At 27.5% G+C, this 23,207-nt stretch overlaps 2 protein-coding genes across 5 annotated transcripts; one reads left to right on the top strand and one right to left on the bottom strand.

Moving 5' to 3' along the window:
- Positions 1-50: 50 nt before the first annotated feature.
- LOC123265085 lies at positions 51-10,348 on the bottom strand. Of its 2 annotated transcripts, none has more exons than XM_044728673.1 (6): positions 10,218-10,348; positions 9,463-10,153; positions 5,332-6,724; positions 3,223-4,050; positions 452-638; positions 51-321 (listed from the first exon to the last, which is right to left on the bottom strand). In XM_044728673.1, exons 2-6 carry the CDS (start codon positions 10,136-10,138, stop codon positions 250-252), a joined length of 3,156 nt encoding a protein of 1,051 aa, XP_044584608.1. In that variant the 5' UTR covers positions 10,139-10,153; positions 10,218-10,348; the 3' UTR covers positions 51-249. The 2 variants fall into 2 exon arrangements, with proteins under 2 accessions (XP_044584608.1, XP_044584609.1); XM_044728674.1 differs by having other exon boundaries at positions 10,214-10,326.
- A 2,469-nt stretch (positions 10,349-12,817) lies between these two features.
- LOC123265263 (anoctamin-5-like) lies at positions 12,818-22,356 on the top strand. 3 transcript variants are annotated; one of them, XM_044728948.1, is made up of 9 exons: positions 12,818-12,858; positions 15,692-16,032; positions 16,391-16,602; positions 16,698-16,836; positions 17,139-17,340; positions 18,285-18,871; positions 19,534-19,751; positions 19,882-20,341; positions 21,757-22,356. In XM_044728948.1, the coding sequence occupies exons 2-9, from the start codon at positions 15,712-15,714 to the stop codon at positions 22,267-22,269; spliced, it is 2,652 nt and encodes an 883-aa protein (XP_044584883.1). In that variant the 5' UTR covers positions 12,818-12,858; positions 15,692-15,711; the 3' UTR covers positions 22,270-22,356. The 3 variants fall into 3 exon arrangements, with proteins under 3 accessions (XP_044584883.1, XP_044584884.1, XP_044584882.1); XM_044728949.1 differs by having other exon boundaries at positions 12,845-12,862; positions 15,695-16,032; XM_044728947.1 differs by lacking the exon at positions 12,818-12,858 and adding an exon at positions 13,146-13,250 and having other exon boundaries at positions 15,695-16,032.
- The last annotated feature ends 851 nt before the right edge of the window (positions 22,357-23,207 follow it).

Genomic DNA, 23,207 nt, shown 5'->3' with positions numbered 1-23,207 from the left:
ATTTCATAAATAATAACCACTAATAAATACGAAGTAAAATTAATATTATGATTAATAGTTTGACATTAATAATAATTAAGGTATTTTTTGTTATGGTTGTATAAAGAGGGCTTTTAGCGCCAATTCAAAGATTACTATTAACTTAGATTAATGAAGAGGATATAAAATATTTCATAAATAACAAAAATTAGTTACAATGAAATAAAATAAAACTTAATAATGGCGGTAATAAAACTTACGTAATACTAATTAATTTCGATTTCGGTTTAGGTCTTGTAAGTTTAAGCGATCATTATTCAACACTCGTGCCGCCAAAACGTTCTGTAAAAATAAAAAATATAATTAATTAGTTAAATTTTTAAGTAAAATTCAAGATTTTGTGAAATTAAATTAAAAAAAAAAAATGAATAAATAAATAAATAAATAATAATAATAATAATAATATACTCACAGCAAGATTTTGAGTCTCTGGTATATCACGATGCGGTCCAGCCGTCGGTGGTGGAAGTGCAGGTGCTAGTCCAGTAGTTCCAATATCCAGAGTTGGGTCTTGTCTTAATACCTCCGCTCGTGCATCTTCTTCAACTTTTCTCACTGTCTCAGCATTCAGACGTATGTTATCACTCCATAATGGACATCTAGAAATGAATTAATCAAATAAATTAATTAATTGATTAATACATAAATAAATATTTTAGCGAGTATTAAAAAATTACAGTGTGTTAATTAATTATACATGAAAAATTTTAAATGTTAAAAGTTTAAAATTTAAATTAAAATTATCTATACTATTAGCTGCGTTCGAAAATGCAGCTCTCTAGATACATAATAAAGAAATGACCTTGTATCTTGTGAACTATTGACATTTTTTAAGATATAAGCTCATCTCGATGTTACGCTCATCAAGACCTTTCATTTGAGTATCCACATCATTTTTTCATATATTTATATATATTATATATATTTATATATGAAAAATATATCAAAAATGCAAGTGGGTATTCAAATGAAAGCTCTTAATGAGTGTAACATCAGGATGAGGTTAAAAAATATCAACTTTAAAAATAAAAATCTTTAAAAATATCAACAATTAAGAAATGACTTTGTATCTTGTAAAATATTGACATTTTTAAAAATATAAGCTCAGCCTGACATTACAATCATCGAGATCTTTCATTTGAGTACCCACATCATTTTGTCATATATTTGTATATAATATATATATGTATATATGAAAAATATATCAAAATGCATGTGGGTACTCAAATGAAAGCTCTTGATGAGTGTAACTTCAGAATGAGCTTATATCTTTAAAAACGTCAATAGTTAAGAAAGGACAGTGCGATTTAACATAATTAAAAAGAGACCTTGTATCTTGTGAACTATTGACATTTTTAAAGATATAAGCTCATTCCGATGTTACACTCATCGAGACCTTTCATTTGAGTACCCACAACATTTTTTCATATATTTATATATATTGTATATATGTATATATGAAAAATATATCAAAATGCATGTGGGTACTCAAATGAAATAATGAGTGTAACATCAGGATGAGGTTAAAAAATATCAACTTTAAAAATAACAATCTTTAAAAATATCAACAATTAAGAAATGACCTTGTATCTTGTAAAATATTGACATTTTTAAAAATATAAGCTCACCCTGACATTACAATCATCGAGATCTTTCATTTGAGTACCCACATCATTTTTTCATATATTTATATATATTGTATATATGTATATATGAAAAATATATCAAAATGCATGTGGGTACTCAAATGAAAGCTCTTGATGAGTGTAACTTCAGAATGAGCTTATATCTTTAAAAACGTCAATAGTTAAGAAAGGACAGTGCGACTTAACATAATTAAAAAGAGACCTTGTATCTTGTGAACTATTGACATTTTTAAAGATATAAGCTCATTCCGATGTTACACTCATCGAGACCTTTCATTTGAGTACCCACAACATTTTTTCATATATTTATATATATTGTATATATGTATATATGAAAAATATATCAAAATGCATGTGGGTACTCAAATGAAAGCTCTTAATGAGTGTAACATCAGGATGAGGTTAAAAAATATCAACTTTAAAAATAACAATCTTTAAAAATATCAACAATTAAGAAATGACCTTGTATCTTGTAAAATATTGACATTTTTAAAAATATAAGCTCACCCTGACATTACAATCATCGAGATCTTTCATTTGAGTACCCACATCATTTTTTCATATATTTATATATATTGTATATATGTATATATGAAAAATATATCAAAATGCATGTGGGTACTCAAATGAAAGCTCTTGATGAGTGTAACTTCAGAATGAGCTTATATCTTTAAAAACGTCAATAGTTAAGAAAGGACAGTGCGACTTAACATAATTAAAAAGAGACCTTGTATCTTGTGAACTATTGACATTTTTAAAGATATAAGCTCATTCCGATGTTACACTCATCGAGACCTTTCATTTGAGTACCCACAACATTTTTTCATATATTTATATATATTGTATATATGTATATATGAAAAATATATCAAAATGCATGTGGGTACTCAAATGAAAGCTCTTGATGAGTGTAACTTCAGAATGAGCTTATATCTTTAAAAACGTCAATAGTTAAGAAAGGATAGTGCGATTTAACATAATTAAAAAGAGACCTTGTATCTTGTGAACTATTGACATTTTTAAAGATATAAGCTCATTCCGATGTTACACTCATCGAGACCTTTCATTTGAGTACCCACATCATTTTTTCATATATTTCATATATTATATATATGTATATATGAAAAATATATAAAAATGCATGTGGGTACTCAAATGAAAGCTTTTGATGAGTGTAACATCGGGATGAGCTTATATCTTAAAAAATATCAACAATTAAAAAATGACCTTGTATCTTGTCAACTACTGACATTATTAAAGATATAAGCTCACCCCGACATTACACTCGCCGAGACCTTTCATTTGAGTACCCACATGCATTTTTATATATTTTTCATATATACATATATATAATATATGAAATATATGAAAAAATGATGTGGGTACTCAAATGAAAGGTCTCGATGAGTGTAACATCGGAATGAGCTTATATCCTTAAAAATATCAATAGTTCACAAGATACAAGGTCGTTTCTCAATTATGCTAAATTGCACTGTACTTTTTTAACTACTAAATAAAAAATTTCCAATCAACATACTTGTTCATTTCAGTAGACCCTTGTCCGCGGAAATGATCATAACTCTTGACAGGCTGATTGCAAATGTAGCACATCATAGCTCCACAAGGACACAACATCTTGTTACATCCCTCTTCCTTGAAGAAAGCCCTCTTGCACTGATAACAAGTACGCGTCAGCGCTTGGGTCATCTTCTCCTCGATGTACTTCCTGGCCTTGTCTTTCTTATCCAGCTCTCCACACTTGTACGGCACATGATTCGGTTCCTTGCACTGGATACATGACTCCTTCATACACTCAGGATTCAAGCACTTGAATACTTTATCTCCTTCTGGCGGGATCGACGCAAAGTGGCAGAATGGACAGGAGACTAATCCTTCCAACCCAGCTGCCATGACCTCCGCAGCTTGCCGTTTTTTCAGTAAAATACTGAACTTGGTCGGCGGAAGAACATGCTGTAGAGTGGAGATACTAAATTCACTTCCACAGTTGAGGAAGCATGGCACACGTGTCTCTCCGTCTCCCAGTCTTGTATCGGTTCCCTTGATAACACAGGAATTGCAAAAAACGTGAGTATTTTCGCAAGTTGAGCACTTGGAAGGCATGCATTCGTCGTCGAAGCAACACTGACATGCCCACAAGCTCCCAGCAGCCTTTAGAGAATTGAATTCCTCCTCTTCTCTTTTTTTTATCATCTCCATATGATCATGGATCTCTTGGTAGTGACGCACGAAAGCCATCTCTTGCAGCAATGAAATGTCTTCAGTAGGAATTTCGTTAGCGCGACGAGGTGTAACAATGAAGTCTGATGAATTTCTCAGTTCTTTTGCAGCTAGACTCAAAATGTGGCTGAAAATAAATTTAATTTAATTTTTTAGAATTTATTTAATTTAATTTTTTAGAATTTATTTAATTTAATTTTTTTTTTTCTATTCTAAGATATTCTATTAATAAAATTTTTTCAATTTTTTATTCATCTTAATAAAAGGATCATACGCACTTAAAATTAAAAAAAAAATCAATAGACAATTTAAAGTCAAAATAAATAAAAAAAAAAAATTTTTAAACAATTTTTTTCAATTATATTTTTCAAAATGTGGGTGAAAATTAATTTAATTTAGTTTTTTTAGAATTAATTTATTTACTTTTTTTTCTATTAATAAAACTTTTTCTATTTTTTATTCATCTTAATAAAAGGATCATACCCACTTAAAATTAAAAAACAAAAATCAATAGACAATTTAAAGTCAAAATAAATAAAAAAAAAATTTTTTAAACAATTTTTTTCAATTATATTTTTCAAAATGTGGCTGAAAATTAATTAAATTTATTTTTTTTTTTAATTAATTTATTTACTTTTTTTTTTTCTATTAATAAAACTTTTTCAATTTTTTATTTATTTTAATAAAAGGATCATACGCACTTAAAATTAAAAAAAATTAATAGACAAACAATTTAAAATCAAAAAAGAAAATTTTTAAACAATTTTTTTCAATTATATATCTCAAAATGTGGCTGAAAATTAATTCAATTTAGATTTTTAGAATTAACTAATTTATTTATTTTTTTTTTCTATTGTAAGATATTCTATTAATAAAATTTTTCCAATTTTTTATTCATCTTAATAAAGGATCATACGCGCTTGAAATTAAAAAAAATCAATAGATAGTTTAAAGTCAAAATAAATATAAAAATAAAAAATTTTTTCACAATTTTTTTTTTTAACCATATTTTTCAGTAATTGAAAAAAAAAAAAAAAAAAAAAACATAATTAATGCTCAAATTTAATACTATGCGTACATAATTTCTCATCAGGAAAAATGATTCAAAAATCTCTTTTTCTCGGCTTTCTAAGTGCGTAAAACCCCTTAATATTTTTCTTCGCAGACTTGATAAATTTATTTCATATAATATAAAAATTTTTGAAAAATTTAAATTCTATTCATTACTACAAATTCTAAAAATGAGTACTGATCCCTAAGTAAATTAAAAATAATCCTCTTCAATAATAGCAAGAAAAATAATTATTATTCAAATAATCAAAACAAAATAAATCATTTACTAAACACTATATACTTAAAATAAAAAGAAAAACTAGCTTAAAATAAAATAAAATAAAAAGAAAAATACCTGTGACGCCGATATATCCTAGAGATGGTATTAACCCTGACTCTGCTAAACACATTCTTCAAGAACTCAAGGACAATCAAGCTATACTCGCACTTCCTCTTATTATCCTCAAAGTGTTTAAACGGATCGGGAATCAATCTAAGAAACTGCTCAACATTAAAATTCTTCGTATATCTCTGCTGCTCTTCAGTGACCTTAATCTTAGCCAAGTATTGCTCACGAGTCGGATAATCATTGCTTTTTAACTTCTCATCCACAAAAGTCTTAACATCATTCTCATTTTTAAACTCCTCGGCAGCGCTTCTCAAAAAATGCGGGTCTGCATTGGGAAAAATTCCCGTAAGATACTCATAAGTATCATCAACATTCGGAGTGAGCCCATCATCTTCATTAGCCTCATGAATCATGAAATTAGTAGGATGAACATCAATCACCCAGGAAGCCTCATTTTGTAAAATGCTCTCCACGATGCTTCCAAACTGGATATCATGGCTAGTTCCTGGAGCCCAGTCCGCCGGACAGAAGGTCTTAATATACTCTCTGTCAATATCCGGAAACATTGCTCTCAATTTTTGGTAAATTTCTTCACAAACTTTACTTCCTGCATTCGAAGTACTCGGGTTTGATTGAACCTGATCGTGTTTATTATTCATTACAGTAACCATTGGAGATCCAGCAACATCCAGTTGATTATCATTCTTTTTTAAAGGCACCGGCTGATTTATTATCGGGTGATTTTTTTTTACTGAAGAATGTTTTTCTAGTTTCGCTTTTTCCATCGCTAACTTATGCTTTGTTCTACGCAATTCTGCAAAATAATCATCGACATTTTTTTGTCTATCGTTTGCATTTGCATTTGCGTTTGAACCAGCAGCAGCAGACTTTGAATTTACAATATTATTGAAGAATAACGGGTGTTGTAAATTTTGATGTTGTAGCTGTGGTTGATGAAATTGTTGTTGTTGTAAATGGTGATAGAAGTACTGTTGTTGTAATAAATTTTCTTGAACTCTACTAGTAACTGTAGAAGGTTTAGGATCTGGCACGCGGTTTAGGTTTCTTTCAGCAGTATCAGAAACAGTAAATTTGGTAGTTGCTTGAGCGACTTTGTTTTTTTTCATTGGAATTATTATTCCATTATTAACTGGTACTGGTAATTGTACTGGACGTTGTAATGGTAAATGAGATGGTAAATTAATGGGGTTACTTGAAGGTGTACTAAAAGGTGTGGGTGGTTGAATGTTTAAAACTGGTAGAGAATAATTTGTTTTATCAACAGTAGGATTATTAATTTTTTCAACATTAGCAACCGGATTTGGATTATTATTTGTTAAAGTTTCTACGGAATGATACTTTGGCATCTTCCAGAAATTATCAATATTAATTGGATTACCTGCAAGAAATAAAGGCAGTGAAAATATTATGAGAATAAAAATAATGGAGAAATTAAAAGGAAAAATATCGCGTGCCTAATGCTAAAACGGCGCATAAAAAAATTTTTTTTTGCCATTCTTCTTAAGGAAGTTCGAGCGTAACTAATGAGTCAAAATAATGTTAAAATTTTTTTTAAATTATAGTCTTCCCAATATTCGTAAAAATTCTTTATTTTAATTTAAAATAATTTAAACAATTTAATAATTGATGATTTTTACTTATTTAATAAAGTAAAGTAATGAAATGACTTTTGTATTTATTACTTGCCGGAATAAATAAATAAATTTGGCAATAGCGCGCTTGATTATACCCATAACAGAGACGTGGATGAGTGTGTGAGTTAAACATTTCTCTCTCTGTAACTATATTTCTATCCTTTTGTTTTTTCTCAGCTGTTGACGGGACGTTGTCAAATCTTTATTCGAATAAATGGCTGACGATAAACGAGTTACAAACATAAAATTTGACTTTAAATATTTCAAAAATTATATCGGTAATGTATTATTATTAAATTGTTTTTATATTTTGCAATAATCCAAGTTTCTTGTGTATAGTTTTTTATCCGTTAAAGTTGGGAGGTTAATATTGAAAAAAATAATTAAAGTCTCGACAAAACGTTTGTCCGCCATAAGAGCCCGTGTATAAGGAGGTAAAATATGTGATTTTTTAAATTTAATATCTAAGTAACTAAACGGTGAATCTTTTTTAAATTTTGGGATTAGATAAATGACGTATTTATTTATACGTATACTTAATTTCAAAGCTCAAAGTTGGAAATTATTTTTTATATTAGATTCGCTCGAACCTCCTTAAAATCGCTCAAAACAGAAAGATCTATACAAAAAAAAATTCAAGCATCCTAAAGCTAAAAGGGCGCATAAAAAAAATTTAAGTTTTTATATAAAATTTTGATAAATAGCTTCACAAGACATGGAATAAAAAAATTTAATAAATAAAAAAAATTTCTTAACTGCCGGTCGCTATACGATTGCAACTTTATATTTCTCTCTTAGATAAAGAAGAATTTTGAAAAAAAAAAAACTCTGCTACGTAATAGATTTTTTAATTATCTATTTCATAGCAGAGCGTTTTTTTCGAAATTCTCATTTGTTTAAAAGAAAAACATAAAACTGCAATAGCTTTATAATTATTTATTTATTTATTTATTTATTAAAATTTTAGACCCTGAAGTCTCAGCTCCCTAAGGGCCTTACATATAAATTAATACATAGTAATAATAAAAGTTATTAACAGTAATGGAAATGATAATAATAAAGTAAAAATAAATAACGTTGTCTCAAAGAAAAGTCCATCAAAGTAATTAATTTAACATTTAATGAATCTAGATCATAAAACAAAAGAGATGAAAAATATAAATTTAAATATGAATAATTAGTAATTTGAACAGTTATGTAATGACGATTATATAACATCTTTATCGACAAAAAACTTGTAAAACTTTGATCGAAATTTACGGTAATCAGTAATCGTCACAATCTCCTCCGGTAACTGGTTCCACACCCTGAGTGCAACAATTATGAGTGCAACAAGGATAATACCGTTTCTTACAGTGAGTGCGACGCGAAAAAAAGAGGAGATTGGCTGTTAAGTATTTAAATAATATTGAAAAAATAATAATTTTTAACTATTTTTATACAAGCAATGGATAAATAAATTAATTTAAAACTAATGGGATTAAAATAATTTTCAAATAAAAATAAATTAATACAATCACTCATATTTAGCAATTTTTTGAAATTATTTTTAATTGTAATTTCAAAAAAAATGTATGTTTAGTTAAAATACGCCTCTTTCGTGTGACTACCGTTTTTTTTTTTTTTTTTTTTTTAATTTTTAGACTAAAATTAAGCACTATAATGAAATATTTAGAAAAAAAATTTATAGGCTCTTTTAGCTTTAGGAAATTAATGTTTGATTTTTAGGCGAAGAATATGTCAACCAGTAGATCGGTGATGAATAAAAAAAATTATGCGCCCTTTTACCTTTTGGCACGCAATATGTAAAAACAACTTTGTAACTTTGTAAAACACAATAATTGATGAAAATTAAATTAGCCGACATTAGAAAATTTTTATAATTTATCTTATTGAAAAATAATTTTTAAAAAATTTAAATAAAAATTTTCACGTGTAGAAAATTTTAAAAATTATCCGTGGAATTATTTAAAAAATAATTATTTAGTTCTAATTTTTAATTAATAAAAAAATCAAAATGTTTTGAGTGTCGGCTAACTTAATTTTCATATGAAAATAAAGTTAGCCGACATCTAAAAATTTTTATGATTTTTTTTATTAAATTATAAAAAAAAAAAATTTTCATTTGTTAAAAACTTCAAAAACTATAAGTGCAATTTTTAAAAAATATTTTTTAGTTATAATTTAATAAAAAAAATCAAAAATGTCGGCTAACTTTATTTTAATAATAATAAAGTTAGCCGACGATTTTAATTTTTTGATTTTTTTTTAATAATTAAATTAGAACAAAAAAATATTTTTTAAAAATTGCACTTACAGTTTTTAAAGTGTTTTACAAGTGAAATTTTTTTTTTATTTTTCAAAATTATTTTTTCAATAAAAAAAAATTCTAAAAATTTTTAAATGTCGGCTAACTTAATTTTCATTTAATTTTCATCAATTGCGATACAAATCAAATTTATTATTTCATTATTTGAATTACCTGCAAGAAATCCCGAGAGTACTGGAGACCCTGGAGTGGGACTATTACCCCGAGACCCTGGAGTCGGACTAGTACCCCGAGACGCTGGAGTCGGATTATTATCCCGAGATTTTTTCATATCGACGTTGGAAATATCGTCACTGTTGCGACGTTTTCTTCTAGCCTCGAGATTAAATTCACTTGGTAGTAAATCTTGCAAGGATAATTTATAATTACCACTTGTTAGATTCTTCCGAATGGCCTCAACAATGCTCTGGTGGGTTAAGGATCCAAGGAGTTTAGTTATAGCTCGTAGAATGTTTTCGGCTATGCCGTTAATTTGTTCACTGGTTAATTTGCTAGCTCGAGAATAATCGCGTCCGTTTTCTATTGAATCAAAATGCCGACTGCAGCCTGGCTGAGGGCTAGACGCTAAGTATGAGGGATCTTGCCCCTCCAGATTTTCGTCGCTCATATTATTGTTAGGGTCGTTGTTGTTTTCTTCTAGCATGCTGTCGTCGGAATTTTCGTACTCAGACATGGAATTATCGCTGTAACTCTTGTAAGACTCGTGCTCTAACATGTCCAAAGTTGGGTCATCGTCGGAATAGACAGATGATACATTGCTCAGGTTAGAATCATCAGAGTCTGTTTTGTGAGATTGAGACGAACTATTGTCCTCGCTATCTCTGTCCATTTATGATAATATTTACTACACAGGAATTATTTTTAATAAGTAAAAGAAATATTTTGGGTTTTTTTTTATACTTACATACCTTTGCAGCTTTATCTGATGTGATTTATTCAGCTTGGCCTTGAGTGGGAGTTTGTTTACAATTTTTATAACCAAAGCCGCTTAACTTAACCACTAACCTTACTTCTTATGTGTGGTTTTATTTTTCTTTGAATTATTACTGATAGTGACACTGGTGAGGGTTTTGGGAACTATTTATTGAGGCGGGAAAAATTAAAAGTTATTTATCAACAATTGCTGTGAAAAATAGAAAAATATAATTTTATTGATAATTAATTTTCTAATTAAGGTGATATTAAATTATGAATCAATGATTTACAATTATGAGAATTTTTTATAATACTAAAATTAGACATTCAAAAATTTTTGATTTTTTTTTATTAATTAAATTAGAACTAAAAAAATATTTTTAAAAAATTCCACGTATAATTTTTGAAATTTTTTCTTTTAATTGTTTTTTAATAATTTTTCAATAGAATAAATCACAAACATTTTCAATAATAATAAAGTTAGCCGACGTTTTTAATGTTTTGATTTTTTTTTAATAATTCAATTAGAACAAAAAAATATTTTGAAAAAATTACACTTACAGTTTTTAAAGTTTTTTACAAGCGAAATTTTTTTTTTATTTTTTCGTAATCATTTTTTCAATAAAAAAAAATCTAAAAATTTTTAAATGTCGGCTTACTTAATTTTCATAGTTAGCCGACATTTTTTATTTTTTTATTTTGCTTAATTTATTAAATTATAACTAAAAAATATTTTTAAAAAATTGCACTTATAGTTTTTGAAGTTTTTAACGAGTGAAAAATTTTTTTTTTATTTTTTTGTAATAATTCTTTAATATAAAAAATCATAAAATTTTTTAGATGTCGACTAACTTTATTTTCATAAATTTTCAGATGTCGGCTAATTTAATTTTCATGAATTTTTTTATTTTTGTTGCAAAGGAAAAATGTTTTTTTAAAAATTGCATGTGTCAGTATTTTAAATGTCTAGATGTGAAATTTTTTTTTAATAATTTAGTTGAAAAAAAAACAATACTAGAATTAGCCGACGTTTTTAATTTTTGAATTTTTTTTTAATAATCAAATTAGAACAAAAAATATTTTTTTAAAATTGCACTTACAGGTTTTAAAGTTTTTTTACAAATTAAAATTCTTTTGCAATAATTTTTTCAATAAAAAACAATTCTAAAAATTTTTTCATGTCAACTAACTTAATTTTCATAAAAAAAAATCCAAAAATTTGACAGATGTAAATATTATTATTTATTATTAATAGTTAATCACAACATAATTTAAGTTTCATTATTACTATAAACAAATAAATAAATAAATAAAGTTAATACATAATTATAATTTTTAAAAAACAATCCACCTTCAGTTCCGATAAGTATTAACCACATGTATCCTAATATAAAATTGAGATGAAATGTATGTGGCATCAAACTATTCGTAACGTGATTGGTCGAATATATCATAAGCATGAAAATATGGGTTGCGGTCAACTAGTCAGATCGACAACATTCCAAATTATTAAAACTCTAGAAAATTTAAAATTCCGCTACATTCAAAGTTTATAAAATACATTAGCTTAAATAGAATAACAGTCGAAAAACAATTTTGTAAATTATAAAACACCGGGTTATCGAATAAAAGTAAATATAAATCTTATATTCCTCAAGAGTTAAAATTAATTTGATTTCGAAAAAGGGTTGTTCCGACGTATATTTATCCGAATACTCATCTATCCGAATAATGATTCGGCCGAAAATTACTCATCCAAAAAATTGGAAGTTTTTCTTAGATGGTCCACCTTTACAATCATGAAATTTGAGTGTTTTCCATACATGCTTGTAAATTAAAATAAAATTAATTTTCAAAAATTAATTAATTTAAAATTAATTAAAAAAAATTTCTAATCTAAATATAAAATTATTTACATTTTTCGGCTAAATGAGTGTTCGTCTGTTCATTCATTTTGGCGTATAAATTTTCGTTGTTATGTTTTTTAATTTATTGAGACTTTGTAACTTTGAAAGATTCTATTAATATAGCTTTAGATTTTTCTTTATTTAAGATTATATTTTTCGGAATTTTAAAATTTGTAAAATTAATTATTTTAAATTACATTTAATATTTACTTTCTAAGTTCTAGTAATTTATTAATTCGGAATGTTGTTAGTCTGACTAGTTGACTGCAACCCGAAAATATATGCAAATGCACAGTCAGGCGCGCGCTTGCGCGCGCAAATTCAAATTCTAGTGTACATAAAAAGCCCTCTTTCGTTGTTTTAACATAAGTATGTACTGAATTTTTTATCTTACTTGCTGTGGATAAAAAAACTTTTTTTTTTTTATTTTGATGAGTCGTATGAGTATTTATAGTAGTAGTTGACAAATTTAAGTAGAAATCCGCGATAAAAAATTAATAATGAAGTAAATAATAATTTTATTGATGCTTAAGTCAATAAACGAATCTTAATTGTGTTTAAATAGTTTTTACTTATTATTGTAGTCTTAACTTAAATGATATTACAATATGTGCAACCGCCAAACAAAATTAATTTCGAATTAAATTATTAAATTTCGTTCCTGTCATTATTCTATTTATATTTATATCACTCATCTAGTCTTTTCAATTTAATTGAATTTTTTAATACATGTAAGTACTTTTTTGTATCAACATAAACTTATATTGTTAAAACTAAATTAGCAGACATATATCTGACAATTTTTAGGCTTTTTAAAACAAATAAATTACAAAAAGATATTTCTTAAAAATTATATTAATCATTTTTTTTTAATGTTTAGAAGAGGAATTTTTTTGGAAATTTATTTTTTAAAAAAGTCATCAGATGTCAATTAATGTCAGTTTTATTTTTTATGTTATAATTACAACTATAGTAATTTAGGTTATGAACTTAATAAATTCTTTCTGTTTCAGGTTCTATTTAATGGTTTTATGATAAAGTTATTATTATTTTTTTATCAATCTATCAATTAATAAATTGTTGAATTGAGTTTGTGTTAGTTGAAGAACAATTACAAAGGTATACTATTTCAGCATATATTTTTTTCTTTATAAAGCATGTTACAAATTTTATTTTAGTGACTTGTCTGACAAGAATCATCGTTATTTTTAGACCAACTTTCAATATAAAATAATTTAAATTTATTTTTTTTCTGATTGATGATTTTTTTTTGTAATTTTTTTAAAGACAAATTGTCATTTAGAAGTTTTAATTGTTGATAAATTCGATGATACAAAGTTTGAAAATGATGAAATAAATTGAATTTATTTTTTAAATAAAATTAAAAAAATTTTAGTGTCTATTGATTTTAGTTTTATAAATTTATGAGTAACTATAAGAACTAAAAAATAATAAAATTTTTTGATACTGTAAAATAATAGTTCACAGTTTGATGGAAATATTTATTTGATGTTTTGTAATTGAGCGCCTGAAGAAGTCAGGAAACCCGCGAAACTTCATGATAAGTTAAATAAATCGCGTGCCTAATGCCAAAAGGGCGTATTACAGCACTTAGATAGGGTTTTATGCCAAAAGGGCGTATAAAAAAATTTTTTTTTGCCTTTCTTTCTAGAATCGCTCGAAATGTAAAGATCTGTAGAAAAAACATTTTTGACGTACTAACGCCAAAAGGGCGTATTTTAAGATATACGCCCTTTTGGCTTTAGGACATTGTCGGTCTTAAGCCAAAAAGGGCGTATAAAAAAAATCAGGATTTTTCAAAATTTCGAAAAATAGTCTTCAAAATTGTTCGGAGAAAATTTGTATAAAAAAATTTTTTTAAAAGTCAACATTTTCGATGGACTACCATCGAGTTACTAAACTTCAAATTTTCATCATCTTGGACAGACCAATGATTAAAAAAGCATATGAATTAAAAATTTTTTCGCGTACTAAAATGTTCATATTTTTTATAAATTTCTTTTTTTTTCAGACGAAAATGTAAAAGATGCACGTATAGAAGGTGCAGGAATTGTACCCCAATAAACTTTCCGTAATTTTATATTCGTTTTTTATAGTATTTTTAGGTAGATTTCTATAGAAATCTAACTATTGTAGCCGGTCTCATGTTGTAATTTTAGGAAAATTTTATCATAATATGTTTTATTTTATCGAGTAATGTCGAAAAATGGCATTGGCTCAAAAGTTTATATATGTATTTATGTATATATATATATATATATATGTGTGATATAACGCGCCATGTCAGCAGGATTGCGCCCACAGTTCTCAACCGATCTTTATGAAATTTTGTGGGCTTATTCTGTGGATCAATACCAAGATCAAGTTCAAAGATGAGCAAAATCGGCCGGTTAGTTTACGAGTTGTGGGTGTTTGAAAATTTTTTCATTTTCAAAAATTTTGAATTTTGTATTTTTATGAAAATAATCTTCCAGATGTAAAAAATAGATAAAATCTATCAAATTTATCTTAAATTTCATTTAATAACCTTCAATTTAAACTATTATTTGTCTAGTTTTGATGATTTTTTTAATTAATTCCGTGAATTTGAAAATTTTCAAAAATTTTTCAATGAACGTATTCCAGCCCTTTTTCTTTAAATAATTTTTAAGCCATAAAAGATAGCTTGAATTTATCAACTTTATGTCAAAATTCACATAATTATCTTCGATTTGAGCTATTATTCGTTACCTTTTGATACTTTTTTCAATTTATTTCGGAGTTTGGAAAACTAAAAAAAAATCAAAAATAAATTAATTTTTAGCTATTATCATCAAATGACTTTCGTCTGTTACAAATCCTATTTTTTAGGAAGATGTCTTTGAATATCTATTGGTTGTAGTCGGTCTCATATCATTATTTGCAAAAATATAATAAAAAATAAATTTTAGGACATTTTTCCCTTTTAATAACGTGTTTTTTTTTTCAATATTCAAACAAGAAATCTACCTATCCATGTCGGGTATGGCCGAATGGCGTTTTTTAACTTCGAATTATTATAATAATTTCTTGCCCGCAATAGCTGCAATAAAAGATATATTTTTGTTTAATTGTATACTTTAAGCGCAAGCGTAGGTATGCTCTACTCGCCTAAAAATTCAAACCACCGATTCCGTTGCGTAAAATTGGTGTTAAAATCCATAATATGTATGCGTAGAATGAAAATTACCTTAACGGGAAGTTAAAAATTATACGCCCTTTTGGTTTTAGATCACTAAATTTTCAGTGTACTAAAGCCAAAAGGGCGTATAACTTAAGCCCTTTTGGAAATTTTTTTTTCATTTTTAGGTTTAGAACATATTTACAAAAGGATTGGCACCAAAAAAAAAAATTATACGCCCTTTTGGTTTTGTAAAGCCAAAAGGGCGTATAACTTTTTATACGCCCTTTTGGCATTAGGCACGCGAAATATCAAATAAATATTCCCATCAAACTGTGAACTATTATTTTATTTATTAATTATGGATATGAACAACAATACAATTAATTTTTTAATATTGCAGATATTTCCAACAAAAAAATGGAACTAACAAATAGCGAAGAATTTACCATGAACCCATCAACTCCAAACGGCACTTGGGATCTATCTGAAAAAATGATAAACCTGGAAAGGGATGGTGATCTTCCGCCGACGTCTTCTTCAATAGAATTAGGAAACTCCAGTGAAGATGAAATGAATAAAAATAAAAAAGTAGATTTTGTACTGGCTTACATGGACGACGGTAATTTATCTCATGCGCAAAAACGCGAGGAGTATCAAACCGCGTTGCGTGATCAAGGACTAGAATTGTACCATGAACAAACTGGATCTGTATGTTTCATTAAAATATATGCTCCTCAGGTAATTCTTTCCTTAAAAAAAATAATACTAAATTTAGTCGACGTTTTTAATTTTTTTAAATAATTAAATTAGAATAAAAAAAAATTTTTCAAAAATTGCACTTGCAGGTTTTAAAGTTTTTTACAAATTAAAATTTTTTTGTAATAACTTTTTCAATAAAAAAAATTCTAAAAATTTGTAGATGTTGGCTAACTTAATTTTCATTAAAAAAAAATCAAAAAATTTAACAGATTTAAATATTACTCTTTAATACTTCAATTTTTAATTTTTCCTACAAATTAGTATTTAATTAATTAATTAATTTAGGATTTATTTAATTAATTAATTAATTTATTTATTTATTTTTAATTGTCCTCAGGAAGTTCTTTGTAGATACTGTGAAATAATGAAGCTTAAAATGCCAATAAAGTTACTGACAACAGATGCCTTAGAAGATAAACAGACAGATTTATTCGACGATGCGCGATCTTGGTTCATAAATTTATTCCGATTCGTTCAGTTGGACCCAGATAAATTTCCGAAGAAAGAACGGAATCTCTTGACAGAATTCTCTCGAGACAAAGATTATTTGTAAGTTTGTATTTTAATTTTGAATGCAGCCTGACTATTTATTTAAAGTAGTTTACACAACGTAGTGCTTGATTTAACTAGTTAAATTTCCTTAGATTCGATGTAGGAAATGAAAATTTTTTCCCCACGAATGTTCGGATTATGATAGTGGAGTTTATTTTGGAACGTCAGTGTGAGGGAATTCATCGACTTGTAGACAGTGGTTGTTATTCTGCCGCTTACCCACTTCATGATGTTAGTAAATTTTTTTATGCTTGCTTCAATTTTTATTGTTTACTTACTGCCTTGTATTGTTAATTTTCTTATTACATTTAGACTTAATTATGGAATAACAATTCATCAAATAGATGTGGCTTTCACTTGAAAAAATTTTTTTTAACTATTTAAAAATACTTCTAACTATTTTCAAAGTATTAATTCATTAGGGTATCGAAAAGTGGGCTGAAAAGCAATAATACATTTTATATAAATAATTTTATTAAAAAATCACTCTGATTATTTTTAATGACTTATTAAAAAATATTAATTATTCCCAGGGAACTTACAAACAAAAAGGGACTGTCCGAGCTTTACTGTACGAAGAATGGGGAGCAGCAAATAAATGGATAAAAATCCAACCTCTGGATACAATACAGGAATATTTTGGAGTAACATATGCCATATACTTCGCATGGCTAGGATTTTATACATATATGTTAATACCAGCTAGCATCGTTGGGCTGTTATGTTTCTTTTATGGTAAGTTTTTTATTAATTTAAAGTATTATGTACACTCAGAATTAAAAAAAAATCGATTTTTTAAAATTAAATTTTCCTTTATTAAATAATGACTCTTGTTAAATTGCACTGTACTTTTTTGAATGTTGACGTTTTTAAAGATATAAACTCATTCCGGTGTTACACTCATCAAGAGCTTTCATTTGAGTACCCACATGCTTTTTGATATATTTTTCATATATACATATATGTAATATATTTAAATATATGAAAAATTTATGTGGGTACTCAAATGAAAGGTCTCGATGAGTGTAATGTCAGGGTGAGTTTATATCTTTAAAAATGTCAGTAGTTGACAAGATACAAGGCCATTTCTTAATTATTGACATTTTTCAAGATATAAACTCATCTCGATGTTACACTCACTGAGACCTTTCATTTGAGTACCTACATGGCTTTTTTATATATTTTATATATATGGTATTTGTGAAATATATAAAATATATGAAAAATTCATGTGGGTACTCAAATGAAAGGTCTCGATGAGTGTAATGTCGGGGTGAGCTTATATCTTCAAAAATGTCAGTAGTTGACAAGATACAAGGTTATTCCTTAATTATTGAAATTTTTAAAAGTGTAAGCTCATCCCGATGTTCCACTCATCAAAAGTTTTCATTTGAGTACCCACATGGCATTTTAATATATTTTTCATATATACATATATAATATATATAAATATATAAAATATATGAAAAATTGATGTGGGTACTCAAATGAAAGGTCTCAATAAGTGTAACATCGAGATGAGCTTATATCTTTAAAAATGTTAATAGTTCACAAGATAAAAGGCAATTTCTTAATTATGTATCTAAAGAGAGAGAAAAAAATCGATTTTATCATGTGACTATTCTTGAGACAAAAATTTTCTTTCACTCAATTAATTCAGTGTTATTATATTTTTCAAGGATTGATAACTCTAAACTCAAACCAGACAGTGATAGACGCTTGTTCACCCTGGGCAAACGATGTGATAATGTGTCCGCAGTGCGATTTCTACTGCGACTACTGGCGCCTCAATACAACCTGCATCCTCACCAAAGTAACATTGCTTTTCGACAATGAAACAACGATTGTTTTTGGAGCATTCATGTCATTTTGGGCTGTCCTGTACTTGGAATTATGGCGACGAAGATCCGAAGAACTGATCCACCGTTGGGGGCTGGTAGGCTGGGACCAAGGAGCTGATCATCCACGTCCTCAGTATCTGAAAATGTTGAGTAAGATAAAAATATTCAAAGCCAAGGAGAAGTTGAATGCGGTTACTATGGAAAAGGAACCTCATGTAAGCTTTTGGAAAGTTCGTGTTCCGGCGACGATGCTCAGTTTTACTGTTGTTATTATTCTGGTGCTGACTGCTCTTGCTGCGGTGTTTGCGGTCGTTTTGTACCGCATGTTCCTTAATGCTTCCAGTAAAATTTTTAATGAGCTCGATTTTGATAATACGCAGTATCAAAATTTTGCAATACCCGTTAGCGCAGCAGCTATGAATCTTGTGAGTATTTTTATTTATTCATTTATTACAAGGAGATATTTGCAGTGAAAGAAATAAAAAAATTAGTATTTTTAATCATTTTTTTTGACATTAAATCAATATTTATACTGTTTTACTTTTGTTTGATAATATAATTATCCAAATTAAAAAAAATAAATTCATTCATTCCCAAGAAAAATTTTTTTAAGTAATTAGATGTCTAAATTTTGTAAGGTATCTTGTAAACTATCAATTAAATTAATTTTTAATTTTCAGGTAAATATTTACAAGTGGGGTCAACAATTTTGATTTTTTTTTTTTTGAACGAAATTTCTAGTTGATTTTATTGATATTTATTTTTTTTTAAATACATAAAAAAATGAACAATTAAAAAAAAAAAGTTGATTATCACAATTTTAACAAATTTTCAAAAAAAATTTATAAATTTTCATAAATCCGCTTTAAAAATAAGCAGAATCAAAAAAAAAATTTGAAAATGTTAATTTTTCAACTATAGTCATGGTCAAAAATAGGGTTGACCCCAGTTGTAAATATTCAAGAAATTCCAAAAAAATAAAAATTAATTTTGTTTTTTAAGCCTGACTGCATTTAACTCTTTTATAGAATATAATTAATTTTTATTTGTCTATTGACTATTGATATATTAATTGCATTGTTTTTAGGTTTGTGTTTTAATATTAAATTATTTCTACGACTGGGTCGCAGTCTATTTGACAGAAATGGAAATGCCAAGAACTCAAGCGGAATTTGACGATAGTTTAACATTAAAAATTTATATATTTCAATTTGTTAATTATTACGCATCGATATTTTACGTTGCATTTTTAAAAGGAAAATTAGTCGGATATCCAAAAAAATACAATAGAATATTTAATTTCAGGTAAAGTAATTTGAGCCAAAAAATTATATTAAAAATATTTTGTATTCTTTTTTATTTATTTATTTATTTATTTATATACTTATACGCCAATCAGCTTTATAATAAACATATAAAATTATCTTTTTTGTAGGCAAGAAGAATGCGCACCAGGAGGGTGTCTAATGGAACTCTGCATCCAGTTGGCAATAATAATGGTCGGTAAACAAGCAGTTTACACAATAGTAGAAATGGTATTGCCAGTGATATTAAAATGGTGGGCGCTGTTCCGCGTTCACACTGGACTGAAGCGCAAAGATCCAAATGTTCCACGAACACGTTGGAGCCAAGACTTCCGTCTGGTCGACTGGGGACCTCGGGGACTCTACGATGAGTACCTTGAGATGGTGATACAGTTCGGGTTCATCACTCTCTTCGTTGTCGCATTTCCTCTAGCTCCTTTGTTCGCGCTCGCTAATAATGTCCTGGAAATGCGATTGGACGCGACTAAATTTCTGCGACATTATCGGCGACCTGTTCCACGTCGTGCGAGAGATATCGGCATCTGGAAGCAAATTCTTGACGCTCTGGCTCGTATTTCTGTGACCACTAACGTAAGCAATTAATCTATATTATTAAGAGAATAAGAAAAATTTTGTTTCTAGGATAGTCATATGATGAAATCGGTTTTTTTAGTGAAAAGGTCATTTCAATTTGTGTCTTTTCAAGACTTCATTACATTTTCACTGATAGTCAATTTATTATGATAACTATTTAGACTGCATTCGAAAATTCTCTATCTCTAGATACATATTTAAGAAATGACCTTGTATCTTGTGAACTATTGACATTTTTTAAAATATAAGCTCATCTCGATGTTACACTCATCAAGACCTTTCATTTAAGTACCCACATCAATTTTTCATATATTTTATATATTTATATATATATATGTATATATGAAAAATATATTAAAATGCATGGGGGTACTCAAACGAAAGCTCTTGATGAGTGTAACATCGGGATGAGCTTGTATCTTTAAAAATATGAATAATTAAAAAATGACCTTGTATCTTGTCAACCACAGACATTTTTAAAGATATAAGCTCACCCCGATGTTACATTCATCAAAACCTTTCATTTGAATACCCACATCAATTTTTCATATATTTTATATATTGATATATATCACAAATACCATATATATAAAATATATAAAAAATGCCATGTAGGTACTCAAATGAAAGGTCTCGATGAGTGTAACATCGAAATGAGTTTATATCTTAAAAAATGTCAATGATTAAGAAACGACCTAGTATCTTGAGAACTATTGACATTTTTAAAGATATAATCTCACCCCGACATTACACTCATTGAGACCTTTCATTTGAGTACCCACATCAATTTTTCATATATATATATATGGATGATTCTCTGTAAGGACGTCTTAAATCTGTACAAAATTGTCCGAAATAATTGACGAATAACTTAAAATTTAATCTTAAAGTTTTAATTTTGGGACTGGGACAGCCCAGGGAACTGACATTTCGGTGGTTTACGAATTTATAGCAAAAAAACCAAAATTTATTCCATTTTAGTTTTCAATGCTCCAAATAGAAATGTTTTTTTACTTTCGTAATAAATTTTTTTTAGTAACAAAATAACAATTTTTCTAATAAAAAAATGCCTGGGACAGCAAAAAACATCCTTAAAGAGAATCACCCATATATGAAAAATATATCAAAATTGATGTGGGTACTCAAATGAAAGCTCTTGATAAGTGTAACATCGGGATGAACTTATATCTTTAAAAATGTCAATAGTTAAGAAAATACAGTGCTATTTAACAAAAGTCATTATTTAATAAGGCAAAATTTCATTTATTTTTAATTCAAAGTCACGGAAGTTACGCAGTGACTGCAAGATTGCTAGTTTAACCTTATATATCTTTATAAAAGACATTATATATTTTCTTAAAAACATAAATAATCAATAATCATGAAAATAATTGATTTTTTCTTATTAACAGGCATTTATTATCGCATTTTCTTCCAATTTTATTCCACGGCTCGTCTACATGCACTCAGTGAGTCCTGATCACACAGACGTTGGCTTCCTGAACCACAGTCTGGCCTACTTCAACACTAAAGACTTCCCTCCAGCGTACGCACCACAAAACACGACCTTTGAAAACGTCACCGTCTGCCGCTACGCAGAGTACCGAAATCCTCCAGATCACCGCGAGCTTCCTTACAAACGACCGACGCTTTATTGGAAAATTTTGGCCTGGAGGTTTATTTTTGTAGTAATTTTTCAAAGTGTTGTTGGTATATTCACTATGATAGTGCAGTGGTGTCTCTCCGGGGTACCGAGGGAATTACGCGATCGTACGAAACGCGAGGCTTACCTCACGGAACAGATTATCATCACGCGAGAAGCCGAAAGGGCTAAAGTAAGAGCTCGATCTGTTAATCGATTCGTTTCCACTGGCAATCAGTTGAGACGACGGTCTACTAATGTCTCAGATTCAATTGATCTTTAAATTTATTTCATTAATTATTGACGCAAGAGAATCTAAAATTATATTATTGTTTAGTTTCACGTCATCAGAATAATCATGAAAATTTTTTAATCAATTTTAAAATTTTTGATTTTAGAAAAAAATTTTTCAAGAATGTCAATTCAAAAATTTTTTTTTTTTTTTAATTTTTTTTGTATTAAAAAAATTTTCTTCTGAATTATTTTATTTTTGATTAACAAGAAAAAAAAATATTATTAAAAAAAAAAAAATTTGTAAATATATTTACGGACTAAAGAATTGTGGAGCGTGAAATTAAATAAAATAATTATTAATGACATTAATAAAAATAAAAAATTTTAGATTTTTTTTTAAGTCAATAAATTATGACAAAAAAAAATTTTAAAAAGTAAAAATCAAAAATTTTTAATACTTCCATAACGTAATAGACCCAGTTATTGACATTGGCCTAGTTGTTAAACACTTGCAATTTTATGCTAATTAAAAAAATTAAATATTCTCAAAAAATCAATTTTCTTAAAATTTACAATTCAAAAATCATATTTATTAATTTATTAGAGTCAATTTGTTTTTTTTTTTTTTTTTAATTAAAATAAAATTGCAAGTGTCAATAATTAGGCCAGTGTCAATAACTAGGTCTTTTACCTTATTTATAAAAAAGTTGATATTCATTATTAACAATTCTTTTATAATTTATGAATAAAAAAAGTGATTTGAAAAAATTGTTTGAAAAAAGTAATCAAGCATTAACTTCTCATTGCAATTATTGAATTACTGTCTTTAGTGCTTCTATCCTGTGCTTCTACACTTATAAATAAAAATGTGTGCGTGTAATGTAATATAATATTACTATGTATACTGTAATATACGGTCGACCTTTAAATTATCAAGTACCCTAGCATAGAAGCTAATGGCACGTGTATCTTACCTCATTATTAGTT

The sequence above is a fragment of the Cotesia glomerata genome, linkage group LG5, assembly GCF_020080835.1.
Source record: "Cotesia glomerata isolate CgM1 linkage group LG5, MPM_Cglom_v2.3, whole genome shotgun sequence".
Taxonomy (NCBI): Eukaryota; Metazoa; Arthropoda; class Insecta; order Hymenoptera; family Braconidae; genus Cotesia; species Cotesia glomerata.
Note: the sequence above shows the minus strand (reverse complement) of the source record. Positions and strands in the feature narration are given on the sequence as shown.

What these genes read in the sequence shown, in the direction of transcription:
- LOC123265085 (XM_044728673.1), bottom strand. Translation starts at nt 10,138, where the DNA reads ATGGACAGAGATAGCGAGGACAATAGTTCGTCTCAATCTCACAAAACA. An exon ending in AGGATATATCGGCGTCACAG is followed by an intron (nt 4,051 to 5,331) that starts GTATTTTTCTTT and finishes ATTTATTTTCAG; the next exon opens with CCACATTTTGAGTCTAGCTG. An exon ending in GGGTCTACTGAAATGAACAA is followed by an intron (nt 639 to 3,222) that starts GTATGTTGATTG and finishes ATTCATTTCTAG; the next exon opens with ATGTCCATTATGGAGTGATA.
- LOC123265263 (XM_044728948.1), top strand. Translation starts at nt 15,712, where the DNA reads ATGGAACTAACAAATAGCGAAGAATTTACCATGAACCCATCAACTCCA. An exon ending in GCGCAGCAGCTATGAATCTT is followed by an intron (nt 18,872 to 19,533) that starts GTGAGTATTTTT and finishes CATTGTTTTTAG; the next exon opens with GTTTGTGTTTTAATATTAAA. An exon ending in AATAGAATATTTAATTTCAG is followed by an intron (nt 19,752 to 19,881) that starts GTAAAGTAATTT and finishes TCTTTTTTGTAG; the next exon opens with GCAAGAAGAATGCGCACCAG.